This window comes from Dendronephthya gigantea, unplaced genomic scaffold (genome assembly GCF_004324835.1).
Source record: "Dendronephthya gigantea isolate DGI-Jeju-01 unplaced genomic scaffold, DenGig_1.0 000001F, whole genome shotgun sequence".
Taxonomy (NCBI): Eukaryota; Metazoa; Cnidaria; class Anthozoa; order Malacalcyonacea; family Nephtheidae; genus Dendronephthya; species Dendronephthya gigantea.
The window spans coordinates 5,510,268-5,534,101 of NW_021163011.1; the positions used below are offsets into that span (position 1 = coordinate 5,510,268).

The 23,834-nt window shown below is 35.4% G+C and overlaps 2 protein-coding genes and 1 long non-coding RNA gene across 4 annotated transcripts; 1 reads left to right on the forward strand and 2 right to left on the reverse strand.

The window, feature by feature from the left end:
* Nucleotides 1–255: 255 nt before the first annotated feature.
* Nucleotides 256–8,265, reverse strand: LOC114526175 (histidine--tRNA ligase, cytoplasmic-like). Its single transcript, XM_028547700.1, is given in 15 exon segments — nt 256–650; nt 941–1,087; nt 1,262–1,378; nt 1,810–1,875; nt 1,961–1,987; nt 1,989–2,044; nt 2,197–2,302; nt 2,403–2,624; nt 2,702–2,800; nt 2,980–3,087; nt 3,387–3,512; nt 3,647–3,742; nt 4,607–4,726; nt 5,412–5,498; nt 8,109–8,265. Coding segments are annotated over 15 exon segments (1,566 nt in total). The 5' UTR covers nt 8,226–8,265; the 3' UTR covers nt 256–578.
* A 2,535-nt stretch (nt 8,266–10,800) lies between these two features.
* On the reverse strand, nt 10,801–15,753 carry LOC114524819. The gene is made up of 4 exons (XR_003687127.1): nt 15,696–15,753; nt 13,489–13,687; nt 11,978–12,035; nt 10,801–11,803 (listed from the first exon to the last, which is right to left on the reverse strand). It is a non-coding gene; the product is annotated as an uncharacterized LOC114524819 (long non-coding RNA).
* On the forward strand, nt 15,292–23,825 carry LOC114524793 (anoctamin-4-like). Of its 2 annotated transcripts, XM_028545979.1 has the most exons (22): nt 15,292–15,370; nt 15,846–16,475; nt 16,793–16,859; nt 17,031–17,131; nt 17,468–17,546; nt 17,709–17,972; nt 18,118–18,190; nt 18,484–18,519; nt 18,870–18,991; nt 19,083–19,162; nt 19,500–19,541; nt 19,866–19,955; nt 20,055–20,207; nt 20,292–20,328; nt 20,426–20,535; nt 21,062–21,213; nt 21,303–21,469; nt 21,627–21,649; nt 22,020–22,149; nt 22,473–22,699; nt 22,858–22,938; nt 23,135–23,825. In XM_028545979.1, exons 2-22 carry the CDS (start codon nt 15,855–15,857, stop codon nt 23,522–23,524), a joined length of 3,045 nt encoding a protein of 1,014 aa, XP_028401780.1. In that variant the 5' UTR covers nt 15,292–15,370; nt 15,846–15,854; the 3' UTR covers nt 23,525–23,825. The 2 variants fall into 2 exon arrangements, with proteins under 2 accessions (XP_028401780.1, XP_028401787.1); XM_028545986.1 differs by lacking the exon at nt 18,484–18,519 and having other exon boundaries at nt 23,135–23,823.
* Nucleotides 23,826–23,834: the final 9 nt, after the last annotated feature.

The window sequence follows — 23,834 nt, forward strand, 5'->3', positions numbered from 1 at the left end:
TCAACCTTTATTTGAATTTTTCGCGCCATAGCAGTTTGTTGACTTTTAGGCAGAATTATTTGTTTGTTTGGTATAAATGCAGACATGCTCTAGAAAAACGCGTGGCCTGCAAGTGTTCATCAAATTTTTACATTCAAAACGGGCGATTACATGCCTGTTTTACAATCTCTACCAAAGTCCAAACCAACCTCTACCAAAGAAGAAGAAATACCCGATCAGATATACGATGTTCTAGAAGAAATACCCGATCAGATATACGATGTTCTATCGAATTTATTCCGCAGTTTGCTGTCCAACAATACTGTATGAAAAAACTTTCATTACGGGATAGTTCTCCATTGTAAATTTTACAACCAGTGTTGCTAGAAATTAATTTGTTATTTGGCATGTCCTCAACATCGAGTTTTATTAGGTTTCCTAGGTTAAAGACCCAGCGTTTAGTCTTTCAATTTTAATTGAAAAACCTGCTTTCACAGAATCAATTACACGTATGCTTATAGCATACAATCTACAATAGCTTTTGTCATTTGTGTTTCAGATCTGTACCTGCTCGTGAGGATCGGGTAAATAATTAGAAATCAAGGTATAGGCTTCGATTCTGATAGTTGGCCTGTTATGTGCGCAGCAAGGGCTTCTCGTTTTACTTTTACCTATAAAGAAAGAAAATGAAAGCAATTCAATTTAGGATGCATCTGGCGACCATGCAGGCCTTATAGCAAATCTAGATTTGACTTTTCTACCCTTATAATTGCATTGTATATTAGGAAAATTTGGAAAATTATAGCAATATTTCTTCGAGTAATTTTTCGTCGAAATTTTTCACCTTTTTTTTTCGGGACTTTCAAAATTTGTTGCCGATGATTTTAACGACTGATTTGAATTTTTTTCGTAAAAAAACCCCCCCCGCCCCAAACCAACATCTCTACACTTAAAAACGCACCTCTTGTCTAGACTGCATATCTCTTAAAGTAACAACGCCATCCTTTAATTCACTGTCCCCGATTATCGCACAAAAAGGAATGCCATGTTCTTCACAAAACTGAAATTGACTTAACATTTTCGGATTCTTTTTGTACAAGATTTCTGCCTAATGTCAAAAGATTAAAGAAATTGTTCAGTGCATGTAAAGCGATAAATACACGGATTCATAGGTAAAACTATCATATAATACATGAGTTAACAAATCGATTATTTCGATTTAATGTATGGAAAATAAGATCATTTAAAATCCAATTGACAGATCCAGAAGAGAAAAACCAACCTGTACTCCTGCTTGCCAAAGATCGGTACATAGTTTCATTCGTTCATCTAAAAAGTTTTTCTGCCCAGATGCCACTAGCACACATGTCTTAGTAGTTCTTTGTTTACACCCAGAAGCCTGTCGTTCCGAAATATTTATAAAGAATGGAATATTATACAGTATGCAGATGACACGATGAAACATATTTTTCTTTTCTTTCTAAAAGTTGAAGGGCTTCAATGCATGTGTATCATAGTTACAAGCGTTTGCAGTAAATTGAGATATATTTATAAGCAATGGGAGTCACCTCATATTTTTTATAGTTTATTTTATAACGACAAGCGGCTGGACAAGACATCCGCAAAAGTTTAGCGGGAGGCGTCAATCCAAAAAAATACGACACGGATATAAAATGAAAGAAACAATGTACATGCAGGGAGCGTCATGCATATTGCATGAAGGGATATGACGTTCTCAAAGGTCAGCCTTTTATCATGACGCATTATACATACACTAGAGAAACATTCCCCGCGTTGCTCCATATATCCAGACAGAAATCAAGTACTCACCTTAATCTTAGCTTCTAATATAGCGAATATTCGTTCTATTCCTATACTGACACCGACACAAGGTACCTGGAAATAAATTACAACAAAGATGAATTGACAAACGAACAATAAAAACTCGGAGAAGCGTCTCCAGCTCACTCTTTCAACCCACCTTTCTTCCTTTCGCAGCAAACATTCCCAACCAGATCATCATAACGTCCGCCACCGGCAACTGAACCAACACCGACAGCTTCGCCTACAAAAATTTACTTTGAACTTTAGGCATATCATGTTGGCAAGAATGCAATGATTAAAATATTGTAGTAAATAAGTGCATCCTTTGTTTTTAAAATATTTAAGAACAATGCGTATAGTGTGAGATCAACCGTTGTCGATTAAATTTCATACCTGCTTCTTTCTTCGTTATATTTTCAGGCTGTTGAACTAGGATTGCTTCAAAAATAACGCCAGTATAGTAATCCAAACCACGAGCTAAACTCATATCAAACGAAACCTGAAACAAATACAGAATATTTAAACTCTGCCTGACAACAAATCACACGTGGGTTCTACCTGTTGTCAATAAAACGGGCGCACAGCAAAACAATATTAACCTTTTCAAGGACACCAAACAATTCACAATATGTGAATAGGAGCTTCATATCATCAATACCAGCTTTTCCACTCTTATTCTTTCCTAATTTTTCATCTGCTTCCATCTTCTGCAGTACTTCAACTCCACCATGATGTTGTACATATTCACCAATTGCATCAGCCACAGCAGGATCTAAACCTTTTTCATCGACCATCTCGGAGCGCACGTCTTGCCATGGCGTCTGGTAAATATACCAACGTCATAGAACTGTAACAATCCATCACGCGATATCCATAAATATATAAACCAATCATGTACCTTATCAAGTTTATCAACAGCTGATGAGATGGTTCTGAATTTTTCAGCAGGAACGCCGCACACTTCAAACATCCCATCAAGTATTTTCCTGTGGTTGACCTATAAATTAACATACTCTTATAATTGAAGTTAAACTGCAAATAAATCTCGCCAACAATGATGCAGCAACAAAACATGCAATAACTTCAGCAAACAAGGAAACCAAAGATGGTATAAGTTTCAAACAAGGAATCCAGAATGCTGCAAGAGAAGCAAGATAAATATGCTGTATTTTATACCTTTACTTTGAAATCGCCAAGTTCTAAATTGGTCAAGATTTCTGCTACTATTTTTACACATTCCGCATCTGGTATCATCGCGTCATACTCGCCAGCAATGTCTATATCCTAAAACATGTGCCGGGAAATTATATCAATTCTTAATTTCAATTATATATATAATCACATGTAGTTGATATATAATGTTTCTATAGAAGCATCGCCTCTTGCATGATGCCGGAGTGTTTTATCTCCTGTGCTCGGTTTGAATTAAGAGTGTGAATAAATATTTACAAACCAAGGACGACTCGTACCGATGCATGTGCCATACTTAACAACAAATTTTCAACGAATTGTCATTGAACGAAACGACTTCAAAACCAGTGATATAGATTTGGTTCGAGATCGATTAAGTCATTTAAACTTACACATTGGTAAAATTCTCTAAATCTTCCTCTCGTCATAGCAGGATTATCTCTGCGATAAACTTTTGCGATGTGATATCTTTTGATTTTATCAATTTTATTCATGGCAACATATCTAGCGAAAGGTACCTTTTAACGTTAAGCAAACTAACATATAATAAACATTATAATGAATTTAAGAAACCCTCAAAAATTATATATATATAGAAAAATTGCAAAAGTATAGGTAATCATGCAATGTTGATGTTTCTCTGAAAAGATACAGTTAAATCATATCTTAACGAAAGAAGTTCCCCTCCTTGATCAGCCAAATCATAGATAAGTTTGGAGTCTTCGCCATATTTTCCTGTCAATGTTTCCTAAAACACATCAGTCATGTATGATCTTAAACACATACACATATACATATAAGTTATTTTTACACCCTTACACATGCCAGTAGCCGTCTTCAATATACGATTACGATGTGGTTCACGTCGCTACCAAAATGCCATTCTATTAGCTTGTTAAATTTCAAGTATATATCATAGCCTTAATTTATTACAATAGCGTAAATATGTAATATAGGCCTACTTTAGATAATTGTCTGTAAGAGTACTAGAAATCAGATAAATCCTTCTTCTCTTTATCTGGCGAAGGGTACTCTATTAATTTTGGCCACTTATTAAACCACAGATTCATTTTATTGTTTTGAGCGTAATACTTGTACCGGCCTTGCCTGTCAGTTAGCTCACATCATCTGTGATGTAAAAGTAAGTAGCCGGCTTAAAAAATACAGTCACATCCTAGAGTGTGTATGCATAAATGGGTGGACTTACAATAATACAAAAACAAGCCGCAAAGACCTTTTTCAGTACTGTGCATGATTTCTGAACTACAACATATTTAAAATTTTGTTAACAGCCGAATAACTTAGAGATGGACAGACACTTACATATAATGCATATAACTCGTTCCCATACTGATTATGATAGCACGCGAATAGAGTTATTAGAGTATATGAAAAATACAGAAACTACACTGACTCATACACTGACTTATGACTATATAATCAAATTATCTTGTCGCGGTTAAATTACCATGCCAGCACGAAAAAACCGGTGAATGAAAACGATGTCCAGGTAAAACTGTACAATTTTTCAAAGACTATCTTTGAGGGTTCCACCATTTATACAGTTTCAAATTAATGAATTATCCTGAGAAAGAGATGTTTGCGATGTTACCTTTAATTCAAATACAGGAGTATCAATACTTTCGGCACCATGTCTTTGAAAACATTTCGTAATCACATCAAAGACATTTTCTCTAATCGCCATTTGTTTGGGAGTGTAGTCTCTTGTTCCCTAAACATCAATATTTCAATGTTACATAAAGTAGATAAAATCATGCATTTGCGAGTAAATAAATGTTATAAAATATCTAAAAATATCCAAATGTCAAAATACACAATTAACCTAACTCATGCAGCTATTATAGTTTGAAAATTCAATAAATAATTTTGGTATAATACAGATATATACCTGGGACCTACGACGCGGACGTGAAGTAATACTGTCGTTATTTCAGCAGTTTCACAACAGGAATAAAAATTATAGACTTCTTTTGGTAAACAAAGCCAGAGCCGTATTGAAAGCAGCAAGTAAAACAGACTAAAACTAGGTTCCTAGCACTAGCTAGTGGTTGTTTTGTCGTGTCGTAGATTTGGTGCATCTTAAGGTCTCTACTTTATCTGTCTGATATCATATATATGTCTATGGCAAACCTTTCAAACAAACCAAAGGGAAACGAAGATATATGTAATTATCAGACTATGTGTAGTCTATATATAAAAAAAATCTTTTGTAGCCATAACATCATGGTATATAGCCCATAAAGTAAACCTTTATATATATAATGGTATTAAGACTTGATATTTTCATGATGTATATATACGCCCTGCTGCATAACTGGCTGGGCAATAGGCACACAAAGTAAGGGCGTTTACCGCTTCTGCTATGATGGCATGCCATTATATATGACTTGATTCACCTTTGGAGTTTTAAGCACAAACTTTTGTGGTCCATCATCTTGCAACTCGCTTTTTAATGCCAATAGCTTTGTAACTTCGTTTTTAACCTACAAAAACAATATCGATAGACTTTATACAAATTAATGCAAAACCTAATCAATTATAAGGCCAAAGGAGGGTCAACAAAATATTAATATTTCATATAGCTTAGCATGTAATCTAGACTATATTTGCTCGCATATATTGTTAGAGGGACAGTTACGTTCATTTGAGAGCATTTTAACTTGTTTTGAGCAGTTCTTTTTGACCGCCAGTGTATGTGTACGAGCAGTGTATACGAGGTTCATTGTTTTTGCAGTGACTTTAGGTATATATTTAGGTGTGAGAGTTTCCGTTTGGTCGTTGCCTGTTAATTAGCTACTGCAGTAACAAGTGGTCGAAATGAATTTAATCCAAGTTTCGGTAATCTAAGCTTCCCATGTGGGGTATCAAATCAGACATCACCGATCGCGGAAACATTATGACACTCTTTTACATCCGCCACTTGTCGTTGAAGCGACAAGCAACGACCAAATGGAAACCTGGCTTAAGAAATCGACGATTAATAACTAATCACCCTGCGCTACGATAAGAATGAGATAAATTAACATTTAATCTCACATCATAAACAAAGGATTTTCAGTGAAGTAGCTACGATAGTTGTATAAATTATTCACTTTAAAAACTTGAGAGGTTTTATTTTACATCCACTACATTTATTTATCATGGACGGGTTGGAGTGCGCGTGAGGGCTATTTTCCAAAACGCAATATCTTTGATCTCTTTGAATATATAGAAAAATATTTTATTTCACATTCAATTGCTGGATGTAATAAAATCGCAGGTTCCGAAGTTGCATTTTCCCCAACGACCCTTAGTGTCGGTGTGGCGGTGTTTCGGTTTTTCTAGGACCTTCAGGCAAAGTGAACCGATTTCCTGTTCCAAAGAAACTCCTCGCAGCTCATTAATGAACACCTTATTTTTTAAAAAACATTTTCCTCATACATTACGACAAACGCGTCTTTTGCAGCCCTGATCCAGATGATTTACCGTTAATACCATTCATAGACCAGACAGAAGGTTGACATATTTTCATGGACGTTTTTATACAGTTTTTAAAATGTATTCTTTTACAATTTGATGGAAGGTTTTCTTTACGTGAATTTACTCGAAATGTGCCCATATATAGTGATTTGTCAGGCCGAATTTGGTGATTGCTTTTTCAATTTACGTAGTTCATGGCATTTGCCATGTTGCTTCAAAAAATCTGAATCGTCTCTAGGTTTCTTAGAATGCTACTAGACGTTCCTTAGTTCTTGCTAATACAGGCTTGTTCACGCATCACTTACAATATTTCGTAGGAATAAAAGAATATTATTTACGATAGTTTATGAGGTTTTAAAACTGATTGAAAAGAAGCAGGACTAGGAGTCTTGAAAATTGAAAAGCTCTATCTTCATGTATAATTACTAACCTCATATTGTGATGAATATCTTAAAATACAACAGCTATAACTTCTTAGTTTCAAAAACGTGCGAGCGGTGTTCGAAAATTTCTTAACATTCATCCCTCAGTCTAGGAAATAGAGTTTGAGAAAGGTCCATGAGAGGTCAATCAATAATACTATGATCTTTCCTTGTTTTATGCACAACAAACAACAAAACCTAGTCAATCGCCAAAACTTTTTCTATTGTGATATGCTCCAGTCAAATAAATTACAATCAGACACCACATCACAGCATAAACGTTTGACTAAGCCTAAAGCCCTGGTCTTTAGTAAGAAATCTTTGCTAAATAATTATGAGTTACACCCTAAATGCTATTTTGTATGCGAAATAACCTAGCAATGCCTTGAATGCGACATGCTTATCATGGTAGTTATCTATCTATTCTGTTTGACCATTTGTCAATCTTTTTGACAAATTTTACCAACAAATTCTACAGATGAAAAATACAAAAACCAAAATAATTTGGCAAGAGAAAGAAATTCAGGTAATTTTGGCAAGAGAGGGAAGAATCAGATTTAAAATACAATTTCAAAGCCAAACCAGGTATATATGTTGTGAAAAATGCAACTATAGGAATTTTAAATGATGGAAGTGAGCTAGCTGTCACAAAGTCATATGTTAATATTTTCATACAATCACTTTATGATATAAGTTTTATTCAGTTATGAAGTGTCATTCTGAAAACATTGTACCAATGCTGTAATTAAATAATATTTCAGATATGAATATTCTATATTGCAAGCAAATGATGCAGGGGCACTATTAATGTGATAAACAAATCTTAAAGATTACAAAACAGCAAGTTAAACAGCAATATTATCAGTAACATAGCCTGATAGCCAGCCTGAAATTTATTCCCACATTGTTACTGTGTAGTCCATGCATGTATAAAATTCTTGATATTAACCACTGTCCACGTGTAGTTAAGCTACATAGCAGCACTAAGCGGTCTAAGCCTAATTCTGGGTCTAAAATTCTAAATCTAATTTCTGCTTCTCATTACAATTTTATACAATGACTTTTAATACGATTTTGCGACTTCAATTACTCAAAATACGTCAAAATTTCATAATACTTAGGTTTAAACTCAACTATTTTTAATATAAATAAAAGACCCATTTCATTCAAATGTAAACGAATATTACCAAATTTGTGCACTTATGTTAATACCTGTTGTTTCACTTCATCTGTCTGTGCTTCTAGCTTTAAATTTCTAACGATTTCTCCTTGTTTTTTAATCTCTTCTTGTAGTTCTTGCCGACTCCTCTTTGTTCCTTCGGCAGCCATCTTGCTGTAAGGCTTTCACTTGTTTCCATCCCCCAGACTCCTACACTGATATCAAGGTGGTTCGGTTCGCTAGTTACACATTTAGCAATTTTAATGACTTTTATTTCACAAATCACGACATTACATTAAATGGTTAACGGTTCGCATACTTGTATAAGCCCTTTTAGTGAAACGGAGAATATTAGGACAAAATTTAAAGGATATCATAGATCCAGTGAACTTGAAGGAAGCATTAAAGTCACAGGTCAAGTATTTGTATTAAATGTATTTCTTTTCAACTTTGCCTTGATGATCCGTTTTGCCGAAAGGGCTTTCATACAGGCTTTGGAGAAACTCAAGATTTTTCCCAGGAAAATGGAAGTCTTCTCTATTTGTTTTTGTTTTGAAGTTTTTTTTTAAAGTTTTAAAAGTCAAAAATGTTATCGAGGCTATCAGTTACCATTTCGTGGGATAGTTCGTATAAGTAGGATTATCACCACTGACCACCGCTATACTGACCAAAAGCGATCATCAAAGAAACAACAATCATCACTCGTAGAGAAGTGTGGATGACGGTAGTCAGCCCTTGGTTAGATGACGTCATATCTCAAGTATAAAAGAAGCTTGGTTATGATTTCAGATTTCAAAAAGCACATCATCGGCAGTATGCTGGGTTGTGACACAGTGACACTCTTTCGCGAATGCAATTGGACCGCTTTGCGTTCATTTTGCGTTCATTTATTTTCTAGGGAAATATGGCTGATAATGTAACTTGTTGCTGTACGGAGCGAAGAAGCTATAAACAGGTGATGTTCTTCAATAAGGTATTGGTCATATGCCTTGATCATACGATGTTATTAACCCTATGGTTTTAACACAGACTTGAGAATATTTACACCATCATGAATTAACAACAGTTTTTTTTACCTATTTCAGCCTTACGGAAAACTGACTGAATCAAGTACATACTATAAACGCCTTCTAGCCACATACGTGATCAGCCAAAGTTTTCCAAAAAAATAGCACGACGGCTTGCACCTCGTATTAGGCTGGCTCTCATGATCTCATCCTCTTTAACCTGAACCGCAGCAGTGAGCATTCAGAACCTGTAGAATGTACAAACGCGGAGATTTGTATATTCGGAGTTAATAGCTCGTATATTTGATAGGAAATGCCGTCGCATCTAATTTCAAAATGCAACCCCCATGCATGCATCTATGAAAAATGTACAAAAAGGAGAACAGCATCTACAAACTGTAGCTATGCAGATCAATCAAACTGAAATGTCGCAACCTTTTCCTCATTATCTGTCAGAAAAATATATAGAATAAAGATCGTATCTTACCCTGTATTTTATCCAAATAACTATAGAAAATCTACATTTACCAGCTACAAGACTAGTCGAATTTTTGAACGGCAAAAATTGTTCTCACATTCCAATTCATTCCATACGGGACGAACAAGAAAGTCAATAAAACAGGCTATATGGGTCTTATTGAAACCGCACATGTCAGTACCTTAACTGTCTTCCTTCATTGTCAATTCTATAAAAAGACAAATAGCTAGTATATACAGTATACACTACTTTTCATGTTGTGCGTCACTCAAAATACTGGCGTATTTAGGTGCATCTTGCACCCTGTTTGATAGGAAAACAACTGGGTAAACTCCTGGTCGCATCGTGTAGTGAGGGAAAGATACTTTACTGTCGCAATGTAAGGTCTGGTCGACTCCAGTCTACTCATTTCTATAAGGCTATGTATATGTGCAAACTATACATACCGGTAGTCTGTATCTTACCACATAGGCTTTAACAGGATCGATAGCCAGACCTTAAATACTTCTAGAAGTTAGTTCAACACATTCATTGCAAATCCAAATTGCATTGCATCAGTTAAACAGTTATTTTCTATGTCATATGTATTTAGTTTGAACTGAAGACTGAGTTATCCTCATGAGACAAACGTCCGGTTGGTTTTCCAGTATAGAATCGTATATTGATTACTATTAACAACGACTAAAATAAAAAGCTCATACACAGCCCAAAGAATTTTACCCAAGACATAATTACAGTATATATAAGTATAACTATGATTATTACCTAAAACATAAATACAATGTACATAACAAATTAATAATCATTTTAGAAAAAAATCAACTGAATAGGTCTTACGTAATTGTCTTAAGTATATACTTGAATTATGCTTGGTCATGCACATATCAAATATTAGGGGCTCTAGAAGATATTGAGATGGCTAATTTAAATGTACAAACGTAAGACGAAAAACTAAAATGAGTTTGACAAAAAAAGTTAAAAAGGTATGCGTTGTATCTGCATGAGCCTTGTGAGTACATAAAGTAAATAAAATAGTGACGGGTATAATAAACACATTAAAAACATGCATAAAACATTGGAGCCGCACTTTTCATAGTCATTTCAGTTGCATGCACTATTTGTTGATAATACTATTAGTCTTCTTTCAGGTTTCCTGAATTTACTGTCAGCTGGAATTGGACAACGTGTCTGTTTTCTACAGGCATGCAATGTATTTACTTCAGTCTCAGGCATGCAGCTGGTGAACAACCACAATAGCCGTATTTTATATCTCGAACATAAAAACGATATAGCACTGACGAGAAAGAAATTGAACAGTTGGTGACGCTTTAACTGGGGCACTTGGAATGATTAACGTCTCTGATATTTATGTTATGTAATGTTCGGATGTGCGTTGGCAGTAATTGCCAACGGAAATCAAGAAATGTCTCATCTCATCCTACCCACTTCATCCCAAAGTTTTCTACGGTTTTAAAGCCACGCACACTTCAGCAATATCACTGAAGTAGGTCAGTAACTCTTAGAGCTGAAACATGATTAAACCATGCAATCAAGGCAATATTCCAAAATTGCGACTTGCGAGTGGCGTTGCTTGTCTCTTTTTAGACCAAACTAAATATTTCAATTTAGATTATTCCTACTGTACTGAACAGGTACTGGTGGACCGTGGACCTTGGAGGGGGAGACGAATGATTTCACAAACATTGCCCGAATAAATTTCAGTAACTGGGCAGATTTATCAACGAACTGCAATTTCATGCACCCTTTAAATTGGGCCTCTTCTATGTAGCTGACCCTCTTGCACCCTCCTCTTCAAGTTCGTCGCCCACGTATTTCAAGTCAGCGCGTGCGTCATATGTGTCACTTCAGATGACCCGTGCAACAGTCTTAGTAAAAAGGTGATATTGTGAAAGCATTGTATAACATTCAAATGAGTGTATTTGTGATTAAATGTGATATCAGCTGCTGTTTTTGCACTCAATATTTTTGAAGTGGGTACTCATTTCGTTAATTAAATTATGTTCCATTACGGGTGTAGTTTACAGTAAACGGGCGCTATAACTATAAACGTTCATTTTCGTCCTGATCATTAATTTATCATTCCACTTGATGTTAAAAGTGCAGGAAATACCTTGAAAGTTTCGGTTCAACTTCCATTACCTTTGATCCCCTCTTGTACTTATAAAAACATCTTCCCACGCTACCGTCCAATATTTCATGAAGCCAAGGTAACAGTCGCACATTTATTCGTATCATTGCCATTCTATAATATATGCACATAATTCCAATCACAATATCGTATTAGGCTTGTACGAAACTTCAAGCGACAAATGATAAGATCCACTTAATCTTTGCAGGGTCTAAGTTCATGTAAATTACCACCCCAGCTTTTCGTTAGCAATTATTTCCGTGATTATTTAAGAGCAATCAATGATACCTTAAGATTTCACTTCCTCATTTTGAAGTAATTCAATACCACGTTGGACACCAATATACTATAAAAGATTGAGCAAATCGCCTAATTAACAGTGTCATTGTAACTGGTCGCATTGTCATCATTCACGTTACAGGATAGTAAATATCGTAAGCAGCATCGTCTTAGCGCAGTAAGTGAACCACAAGCTATGAAATCTTATCAACACCGTGTTATGCTATTTTTTGTGGGTTTGATTATTATTTCGAGTTGTTTAACTTCGACTGCCGCCCCTTGGGAAAAAAAAGATGGAAGGAGGCTAATAGTTCCAGAACGATTGGCAAGACTACTGAGAAAGATTACAAAACATAAATCAGAGGAAGGTAAGTTAAAATATGGAGAAAATGATCAGTCCAAGTCATAAACTATCTGTTTTAGTTTCATCACGGTTGATGTTACACTGATGAAAAGGCCCTTTTAATGATGCACGCAATCTTTTTTGAAAACCTCTTTTAAAGGGCAGGATCTGAAGAAAGAGTTTAGTACTTTTACTATGAACTAACCCCGACAATCGATGCATGTACTTAGTTATTCAATTAAACTGGTACAGTACGTGGCATGTACTTACTTCGTTACTAGTTACTAAGTTAGACGTAGTCGTGAATTAAGCTAAATTAAACTTTATAATCTTTTTTCTGCACTGAGTTCAGTTAACACGGCGAAAAGATCAAGCCAGAGAGTTTAGTTAGCTATATATATGCGGTCGAAATTGCTCATATACTATATTAATGGAAGATTGTGCACGAAAGTGTTGTTGCCTAAAAATGATCTGAATGCAACAGTAAGTGTTACGTAATTTTTCCAAGCTTGTCAATATTTTAGTATAATCATCTGAACAAAAAAGCTTCCGATTTTCACATCCGTGCGATATCCGGCAAACTAGAGCAGAATCGTTATCACTTGGGAGGTAGCACATGGAAACTTTTTTGTCCATTCGCAATCTGCATGATAGTGCACTTAAACGTTCATCATGATCAAGTGATTGCATGTTATGGAACATAAGAGATCATATCATTCTTGTTCATGCAAGATTCAGTTAATTTAGAACAATATTAGGCAAAGAAGTTTGCGCATAATTTACGAATTAAAAACAATCAGAGACCAAATCCAATCCATATGCATACATACCATGTATTGACTATGCCGTAGCGATGTGCACGCATATAGCTAAGTACCTTAGTTTACGGTGTTTATTTAAAATATAGATTTCCAGAACTATGATGTGGAAACTACGCTAAAAATGATGAGCTTGAACGGAATACGCAGTCATAATAAGGTCCAATCACCCGTCAAGGACGAAGAAGCTGACAGCGAGCTTGGTTCCGCAAGACCGCGACAAAAAAGATCAGTGAAGACAAATAATCTCCCATCCTCGTGCCACAGTGACAAGGTCTATGTGAACCTCACAAAATACCAGAACATCATTGCTCCACTTGGATTTCATACTCATTATTGTGGTTCAACATATTTAGTACCTGTTGGAAATGACCCAATCGTCCAAATTCTATCGCAAGCCATCATTGAAGCGTTCAACTCGTTGAAAAAGTTCTCATCCAAGGTGTTGGCCAATGCGGGCTGTTGCGCGCCCAAGAAGTTACAAGATTTGTATGTTCTTTATATGGATCAGGGAAAATTTACTTCAATCAGATCTATACCAAACGTCGTAGCCTCTCACTGTGTTTGTAAAAATAATTGAAGCAGAATAGATCTCAGAGTGAGTCAAACTGAGCCACGAAACGTTTTACTCACAATTTAAATTCTGACAATTTTACCGTGGCTAATTACATGTTTGTAAATTAGTTTATTTCTCGGTCAGCATTTACACTATCGACAGAATTAAAATGCCCCTAACATATTGAGTAAATAACGCGAAAAGTCGCTTTTATATGCCAGGTAAAAATGCCCTTTACAACGAGGCAGATATATATTATTACTTGGTTTGGCTGGTTGTATTAAAGTTCTAGCTCCGATCACACAATGAGGGCGTGGCATCGGCACAACATCAATTTAATCACTTCGCAATCATTCTACATCTATAATTTTTCCATGAGTACATTCTTATATTATCATAACTTTAAGTGTAAAACTAAGCATAAGCAGTGAATTCTTTGATGTCGTGACGTTGCCGTGTTCCGGTATTGTGTGACTGGGGTTTTAATTGCGTTCTAATTGAATGTTTCAACGTTTCAACAAGTTGGAACGATACGCCAAAATCCTGGATTGTGATTGATTAGCTTTCACACTAACTATATTTAACGTTAATAGCACTCCTGCGCAACCGGTCACAGGAAAAAATCAAGTTGTAACTAGTCATAAATCTTTACAACGTCAACAGACTTCGCAAGTGCGTAAACGAATAGAAATGATTAAAAGCAAGCGTAGTTAGCCAACTTAGTCACTATATCAATGACCGCGTCAATCATGATTCAGCATTACTCTAAACGGACAAATATAAGCAGTGATTATATATTTATACACTATATATTATCAAATATAATTAAAAAATTATTCCAAACATGGTTTGCAGACTGATCACGGTCTTGTTCTTGCGAAGAATCATTCAGTATATATAAGTCCTATACAACTTATGCTATAGCATACTGGATCGATGTTTATGTAAGACTGTCTAGGCGATTCTATACATGCAGAACTGATACAGGGGCGCAACGCCACAGAAAACCGAATAACAAAGAGGGGGAGGGGGGAATCGACCGTGGGCGGAGGCAGTGGGCCACAAACTAAAGATCTTCCTCTGTAGCTTCCAGGAAGGGAATCGAAATCAAAGACGAAAATTTTGAATTAAATTTTTTCAAAATGTATCATTTGTATGATTCGTATTTCGTATCAGTATAACCCTTCCCCGTGGAACTTTCAGGATTTTTTTTTCTCTTTTATATTATGGGCACCTTGAAATCTATGCTAACAAAATAAGAAAGTTCCCAGTTCCCACCTGGAGCTGTTTTGTGAAGCTAGTTAAATTAAAAAGGACTTCAAATTTATTCATTTTTATGGCCTCATAGGCATAGACCCTTACTATATAATGGCCTAAGAAATTACAGCGCCAGTGACCCGTCGCGGGGTTATGTTGAAGGTTTCTATATTATTTAGTTTCTTGTGCGAAAATATAAAAAAAGCAGTAAATAAAAAGGTCTTAGCTGATGTGCTATAGCTATTTTATAGCTCGCTAAAGAATCAAAACTGGTGTGAGCCAGGCTGACTGGAATTATTCATTATGCAAATCATTCAGCCACACGCAAAGGCAAAGTGGAGGAAGTGAATATCAACGTTGCCTAGGCGATAATATTTTTATTAAAAGCTTAGATCTTCCTGTACTTCATTGAAACTTGAGATTGTAAGGTACGTTTTTATAGAGATTCGATATTAATATATTATAATCTGTACTTTTTTAAATTTATTTTTACATTACAGTTATCGAACATTTAGTTATACGATAGAACGTGCATGATATGTCATTTAAATTGTACACATTTTTATTTATTTATTTACATGCAGAAAATGCTATGCGCTTTTTGTGATAAATTTTGTAAAAATCTGTGCATGTAAACGTGTATTTTAAGTAGATCCTTGTCGGTCAATAAGCCAAAACGCTTCACAGAATAATTGTGCCATTAGACTGGAATTTTATAATTGTATTATTCGAAATATTTAAATAGACACTTACAAATATTTTCCCACCATTTCAAGTTAGTTGTTGACATTCACATGTACCCCATATTTATGTATGCTAAAAAATGACAAAAATTATGTCATGTTCTCTATAAAAAACTATTTATTTTTCATGTTATCATATTTCATACTTGTCAATGTTTAGAGACCTGATATGGAGATGTTTAAAGCTAATGAAAAAGAGTACTCAACTCACAAAAGAGATATTTTACCCCCTCTTGAAGCCTCTGGAGCTGTTAACCATTCAATACCAAGTTCAGAAGGACATAAACGAAAAAGAAGGAAAAAGAAACGAGATATTGGTAGTAGAATAAAGACTGACAGTGAAATTCTTGTTGAGAATGATTTGTTAGTTCATAGAACCAACAGTATTCCAAGCACAGTAAATGGATCATACATGAATGTTGTGGAAAGTGAAACTGCAAATAATAATTTTGATTTGCAACAGAAAAGAAAATCAGATTTACCTGAGGATGTGAGAAAAGTTGCTCTCACACTTGCAGTTAGTAATATAAAACCACAAGCAAAGGAGAACCTAGCCACACTTGACCATATTGACTATGTGCTTGTCTTTTGTGATGATGATAAACACAAAGAGATGAGTAATGAAGTTTTAAATGAACTAAGAAATAAGTTTGAAAAGAAAGTGGAACTTGAAGGAGTCACAATTGTAAGAAAGAAGAAAGGAAATACGACATTTGTTGTAATGAGTTGTTCTTTTGAAAGACTTTGTCAAGAAGCAGAGGCTGTTTCCCTAAAAATGCCACTGGCAGGTGTAAGTATGACAGGATAATTTGCCTCTCCTTAACTCAAATAACTTCTTTCATGATGCTATTTTCAATGATAAATGTGCATGTTAGACATGATTATAGCTGAGGTCAGGGAATCCAAGGACGTCATTTCAACAACTGATAATTAATTGTGATGCGTTATCAGTAGTTGAGCTGGTAAAAAGCCTGCAGGTATAAATGGTTTTTGGGCACTAATTAGAAACATTTTGTGCCCACACTTTAAAATATATATTGGGGCATACAAATTTGTCCCAGTGGTACGTATCATGCCAGCAAAATGACTTCATTTTATTCATTGAAGTTTGAAGCTCCATATGACCGTGGGCCTTTGCCAGGATTTTGGGAAAGATTCAAAACAGATGATGAAGGTAGATTTGAATGACAGCTTATTTTCACATCAAAATTAGTCAATTATCCATCTTAGTAAAGTATAGTCATAGTATAGAATCCATTTTTGTACAGCATCCATCTTAGTGGTAGTACCTTATTAGTACATGATCCACCTTTGTACAACATCCATTGTATTTCATATACTTTAGTTGATCTCGTTAGTGCCTTATTTTGCGCTTCCAAAAAAGAGATTTACGAGGGCATTGAGGATCCTAATTCATTTTTTCGACCGTCACTTCGAACGTTATTGGTAAGTAGTCACTGGTAAACCACACAGAACGTGCTACTCTGTGCAGTGAATCGTTTACAAAAGAAATTTATGGGTAAAAGAAGAACGAATTCTTCATTCCTATGTTTATAGATTACGATACAATGCATTTATTAACAATTTGATTTAGTTGTACAGACTACAGTACAAACAAACACATAAAATAAACGCCTTAGTAACCTATTGTACTGACCCGGCCACGGCATAACATAAAAAAAACTGAAAGGGTTGCAACGTATAACCAAGTCGAGAGTCTGAAATAAAAAATGCCGAAACACAATTGATCAAAACTGAATTGTATTACTGATATAATTCCAGGTATATCATATTCTCATAAACTTAAATCTTAAAGAAAATACGGATGTGAATACTTGGCACGTTCATAGGAGTGACCAAGGTAAACAGACTGCGTCCTTCTCACAAGTTTTTCAAAGTGGCTACCCACAAGAACGACAGTGAACCACACGTTCCATATTTTCGCACAAGTATTATATATTTAACAACTCTAATCTACTCTGAACTCAATTACTAATTTTACTTTACTTAAACATAAATACAGGGCTGGCATACATGTTGATGCACGGTGTCTATTCAGATGCCTTATGTATCCACGCACCATCAAAAATGGATCCAATGTATCCTGATATATCTGATGAAGAAAGCATAGGGAATAATAGTTTTTTATCCAGTTTGAGTGACGTTAAAGAAAGTGATCCGCGGAAGAACCTTAACGATACCTGGTTAAAATGGAAAAAGTTCCAACCACTCTGGAAAATAAGGAATTATTTTGGAGAACAGATTGCACTTTACTTCGCTTGGTTAGGTAACACGTGATTCGTGAATCTTGTAGACAGAAATCAGTTTGTCAATCATGGCACGTAAGCTGTGTCTAGATATAGCTAGAAAAGCTTTTGGTATAGCACGTAATGGAAAACTCGAAATGCACAGTGTAATTTGTTGTTATTTAGGTTTACTGGTCAGTTCCTTGTGGATTCCAATGATAATTGGTTTAATTGTGGCTTTATGGGGATTCACAAATGCGTATGTGGTACTCTCTGATTCTTCATGATGTAACACTTGCCCGAAAATCGGTGCATTTAAAATGTTATATTCCATAAATTAAAGCTCTATTCGCAATATCCCTGAATGCGTTATTCTTATAAAATCAAGACAAAAATAATAAAAATAAAGACAAAAATAATAAATTATAAAACTTAAAAACTAAAGCTCTTAAAATAAAGTTCAACCCATACCAACTAATAAAGTTCTATTATCCAAGATAACATAATAATTTAATGTTACTAATCATTAATTTAAAACTAATCCTTATTTAGAACGTTAGAATTAATAGAACACCAAAATGCAGGGAGGTAAGCTTACATACAAACAGTGAATTTATTACTTATAAAATCCTTATTAAATCCTTACTAAATCTTAAATTTATAAAATTAAATTAAATTTTATATTCATTGACGTTCAATACTAAACAATGTTCGTAAGGCTTAAAATATTCATAATAATATTATAATTTCATCGTTCAAATCAACTTAAGGTGGTGTATATAAGTGATAGTATTACTATTGTATTTGTTAATATCTCGGATATTTTCTTTGATGTTATGAGCTAAGACAATTACTTTTACTGCGTAAGTAGCACTATCACCCCGAATCGAGTGTTTCTGCTACGATTTTCTAAAATTGCATTCTTGCAAATTTTACAGAATTGAAGAGCGCAAAAGTAGTAATGATACATTATCCGTTGGTGACACTGTGCAAGGATGGTTGCGAGGTTCTTTCGATAATGACGCAACACCATTCTTTGCCCTTATAACCTGCTTGTGGGGTAAATTATGATTCATTCACTTTTTTGTTCATTACTCATTCAAGCCATTTAAGGTCCATGTAAGTGCTATATGCTGCTATCTTATACATAGGAACAATATTTCTTGAACTTTGGAAACGCAAAAACGCAGAATTAGCATACCAGTGGGATGTGAGTGATTTTGAAGAACAGGTATGCACGTAGATCGATAGACTAATCTCTTCCCCTTTCCTTCTTCTCGTCTCTGGAGAGGAGGAACACGATACTTTTATCAATGCTTGTGTTTGTATAAGGAATGGTGAGGTTCTTTTGCAGAGGGTCTGATATACCCCTCATAATATGAACTCAGCTTCGATATTCGAAGACATGCGCATAATGTATGTGTGGTATTGATAACAGAGTATCATGCGTGATACTATAAAATACAAAATCAGTGCAGTCTAGAATATATCTGCCAGCGGGACATTGTAACTGGTGTAACTAGTCAGCATTCTCTAATAACATTTTGAATATTGTTTCATTTTCATAGGAACCAAATCGACCACAGTTTTATGGAACAAAAATACAAAAGGTAAATAAATTTTCAATTTTGCGCAAAACGCGAATAACCTGGGTATTTTTCCCTGAATGGAGCATTATATTACCGCTGACTGGTCTCACAATAGTCCGCAAGAAGCGTTATTAAAGTTGTGGTACGTGTTTAAATTGTCAGACCATTTTGTTTCTCTATACATCTAAATAAGAATGTTCAGTAAAATTAGAAACATGAAAAATTTAAGCAATTTTAGACCACGTAGCTTACCCATCGTTACAAGAAAAAATAGACACTCGCACACCACCGTAAATTGATAATTTCGAGGTTCACGATATAAGGAAAATTTGTGTTCATATACAGGATCCAATTACTGGTAAAGATGTCTGGGTTTATCCTCTGCTGAAAAAATATAAGAAACTTTTTGGATCTCTTAGCGTTTTGTTGTTTATGGTAAGTTCATTTTTAAAGTAAGAAAAATACAAGCAGAATAACAGGTAATCTTTTATATAGTTTTAGTGATTAAGAAAAAACTTTCATACCATCATCTAGGTATGCCTGGTCTTAGCAGCAACCGCTGGCATCATCATTTATCGTGTAATATCACGGGTCGATTTATTTGACAGAAAAGGATCCATAGGCCCCACTTTGGCGAGTGTGACGTCATCATTCTTAAATACAATCTGTATTATGGTGATGGGGAAGGTAGTGATGCTTTTAAAATACTTGCATTTATTTACCTGCGGATGCCTATTGCCTTGTGTAATTGATTTATTTTAATCATTCTAGTGCTATCAACGCCTTGCAGTTATTCTCACCGAGTGGGGTAGGCATTGATATTTCATGTTTTTTCATCTAGGTACATTTTAATGATCAAAAGTACCCACATTCGGAGCACGAATTTCTATTTCTATTTTAAACAGAAAATCATCGCACTCAAACTTCTTATGATGATGCCCTCATCGTAAAGTTATTTGCATTCCAGTTTGTTAATTCATACGCTTCATTATACTACATTGCCTTCTTTAGAGGGGTGAGTATCTAGCTTATACACCCTTTCGTAATACATAATTTCTAATTTTTATTCTTTTTATGTTATTTTTAATATGTAATTTTTCATCTGACCACTAATATGTGCAGTATCAAAATATCATGACAACTGAGTACATGCATTGCATAGCATCTATCAAGACTTGGTGTTCACGTATAAATTGTAGACTTTTAGTCGTGCATAACTTCTTGTGATGTGACCCTAGTCCTTCCACGTGCAAAAATAAATACCCTAATATCAGCCAAGATTGTGAAAAACTGGAAAAAGCATCCAGGTTTCAGCAATGCCATTTTTACGTCTGATAATTCATATACGACGTACAACATGTATAATCAAATGAAAATTATAAATTATTGTTGTAAAGTTCAGCTCTTAAAATCGAGTATTCTCCTTCGTACAATTTTTAGATGTTCCCATCATGTTCTTGTAGTAATGAACAATACCCGTGGTTGTGCAGCCTAAGTAATATACAAACGACATCTGATAAAATGAAATTTTTCAACCATAGAGCACAAATGAAAATGGTGTCCTGAATAAAGGTGCTGAGTACAGCGATAGTTGCGGAGAAAATAACGACTGTATGACTATGTTATCATTACAAGTTGCTATGTTGATGATCATGAAACCGCTACCAAAGTTTTGCACTGATTATCTTTTGCCGTAAGTGCCTTCGTGTTTGCCTTTCTTCATAAATTGTTCTTAAAAATTGTTCGATTTTGTCAGTTTCCAAAAATCTCGTTCGTCCTCAGATGCCTTGAACGATTCTGGCACAGACATGTAAAACGGGGATGTTGCTGGTGTTGTAAGAATCAGAAAGTTCATAGCTCATTTGAAATTTCTATCGAAGATGTCATTGAATGCGAGTTAGAAAAACCTGAACTTGGAGATTTTACACTTTCAGAATATAGCGAAAAAGGTAATTGCGAGATAATTTTGTGTAGTTAGTATGTTGTTAGCATGCACTGTATTCTATTATTCTTTCGGGAAGTGGTAGCAGTGTGCAATTGGTTATCATGTGCATGAGAAGTACCACATATAGCCTACCATGGTCGTTTCTCTTTTATGTTTTCCAGTGATACAGTATGGATTTTTGATGGTATGTTGAAATATACAACTGAAAAAGTAACATTTCATTTTTTAAAGATGCCATGAAATTTTGCTTTAATGTCAGGATTATATTACCGAAATGTCGTACTACGATCTAATATATATATTAGGCTATACAAGGCTTGTTAAAGCAAACACACCAAACATAATAAATTGATTGATAGCTTGGGACAAATAGTGATTGTCAGCTTGTTTGCATGCTGACTTGTTTCAAGATGGGGGATTTTCGTCTGTATCACAGGATCTGTATAGAAGGACGTTTTTCTTCGAATTATTGAGTCTATTCAAAGTTTTTTTGTTTTAAACGCAACTAAAACTCAATGTATATTACCAAGACTTATTTTATATACTTTCTGCAGCTTTTTGCAGCTGCATTTCCCCTAGCTCCCTTGATCGCCCTTGTCACCAATATGTTTGACTTGCGATTGGATGCAAGGAGGTTACTATGGACAAACAGACGTCCGGTGGCTTTTAGAGCTGAAGATATTGGTAAGTGCATGAGTCAGCATGACTGCATGTTTTTCCACGTGATGCGCATCTTAAGTTTGTGCATGAACTGCCTGCGTGTATTATAACATATTGCGCATGCTTGCTGTTAACCGGCGCTGGCCAGGTTTTCGTGTTCTTCTATTTTTCCGTGGTAGCAATTCTAGTGACTAACGAGCGAAGTGCAAAAATGTCGAAACTCAAATCCTTGGCCAAAGTATGAGCATAATGTCCTACGGGACAATAAGCTAGGATGCGGAGTAGGTATGCGCAAGAGATATTAAAACACATGCAGTATATGACAAATATCTTATCTCCTACATAAGGAATGTGGTATTCGATTCTGGAATTCTTAAACGTCGTTGGAGTTGTGACGAACTCATTTTTAGTGGCATTTACATCACAGTACGGTCGTAATTGGGAAGGTGACTTGACGCACGTCACGGTTATTCAAGAGATACATAACTCCACCACAAATGCGACCGTTCTGCTTCAAACTATCACCGAGCAAGCTCCGAGCAGAAACAGACTGTGGTTGATCATTGGTTTCGAGGTGAGATGGTTTCATTTTAATTAACTGATAGCAATGCAATTTGGCAATGACAATAAAAGCCATTAAATGTCGATGACTTTTATGAAGTTCGGCTCCACCGAATTTTTTAGATCTAGGCGTTAAATTGGTTAAAGATTAAAACCTCGTTTAACTTTTAGCATATCGTGTTTGCTGTGAAGTTTCTCATTGCACTGGTTATCCCAGACGTCCCGTCACATGTGAGAATAGCAGAGCGTCGGGTAAGTAATAATAAACAAAGTATAATAAAAAGGTATAGCCCGTGACTTCTATCATGTCAGTAAAACGTCACTTTTTTAAAACGTCACACTAGCCCCCCCCCCTCCCCCCAACTATTGGGTTACGACAAAATATTTTTAAATAGTTGGTAAAATTTTCGTTCAGGGTATAATCTAAATTCTAATGCTAAAATTGTAGGAGAAATACCATGTTGATCAGTTGCTTGAAAAAGCTGGAGTAAGCACTGGACCAAGGAAAAAACCTTCGCAAACAAAAGAGCAAAGAGATATGGAAGTACAAACCTCTTACTCAACAATTCCTTCTTCCAGTAAAAGCGAGTTAGGCCATTCAAGTTTCCTTCAGACCCAGGTCCCATCAAAACTACGTTCGCGTGCGAATGAAAAAGACTGTCAACCCATGGCAACATCAGTTGAAAGCGATGCTGCCATAAAAAACACAAATATAGCGAAAGAGGATTTATACGAACATTCACAATTTGTCAATCCAATTCCGCCTGCTCTGCCTCTAGGATATAAACCAAATTTACCCGTTATTGACAATCCTGCAATAGGTAGTTCTGTAGCGTGAAAAACCGTTATGGTCTGGTGAAGAATGTATCTTCACGAACTTTTTCGAACAATCATTGAATGCTACGCCCACGGTTAAAAAGCGTGTTTGCAATCTCGTGTTGACCGTCATTCCAAACACTGAATGAATTGAAACTCCCCCAAACCAAATAGCTCTTGATGTTCCCGAGATATAGCTGATCTTCAGCCTGAACGGCCGCAGCCTATTATCGGAAGGTCGGAACCCGGGGTTTCCATAGCACCCGGCTCGCTACACAAAATAATAGACTAATCTAGATAGCATATTAACAAAATCATGAAACTTCTACATG

Coding starts and splice junctions, on each gene's coding strand:
- LOC114524793 (XM_028545979.1), top strand. CDS start 15,855: ATGGAGATGTTTAAAGCTAATGAAAAAGAGTACTCAACTCACAAAAGA. Junction 19,956..20,054: donor TTAGCGTTTTGTTGTTTATG/GTAAGTTCATTT, acceptor ACCATCATCTAG/GTATGCCTGGTCTTAGCAGC. Junction 21,214..21,302: donor TGCACTGATTATCTTTTGCC/GTAAGTGCCTTC, acceptor GTTCGTCCTCAG/ATGCCTTGAACGATTCTGGC.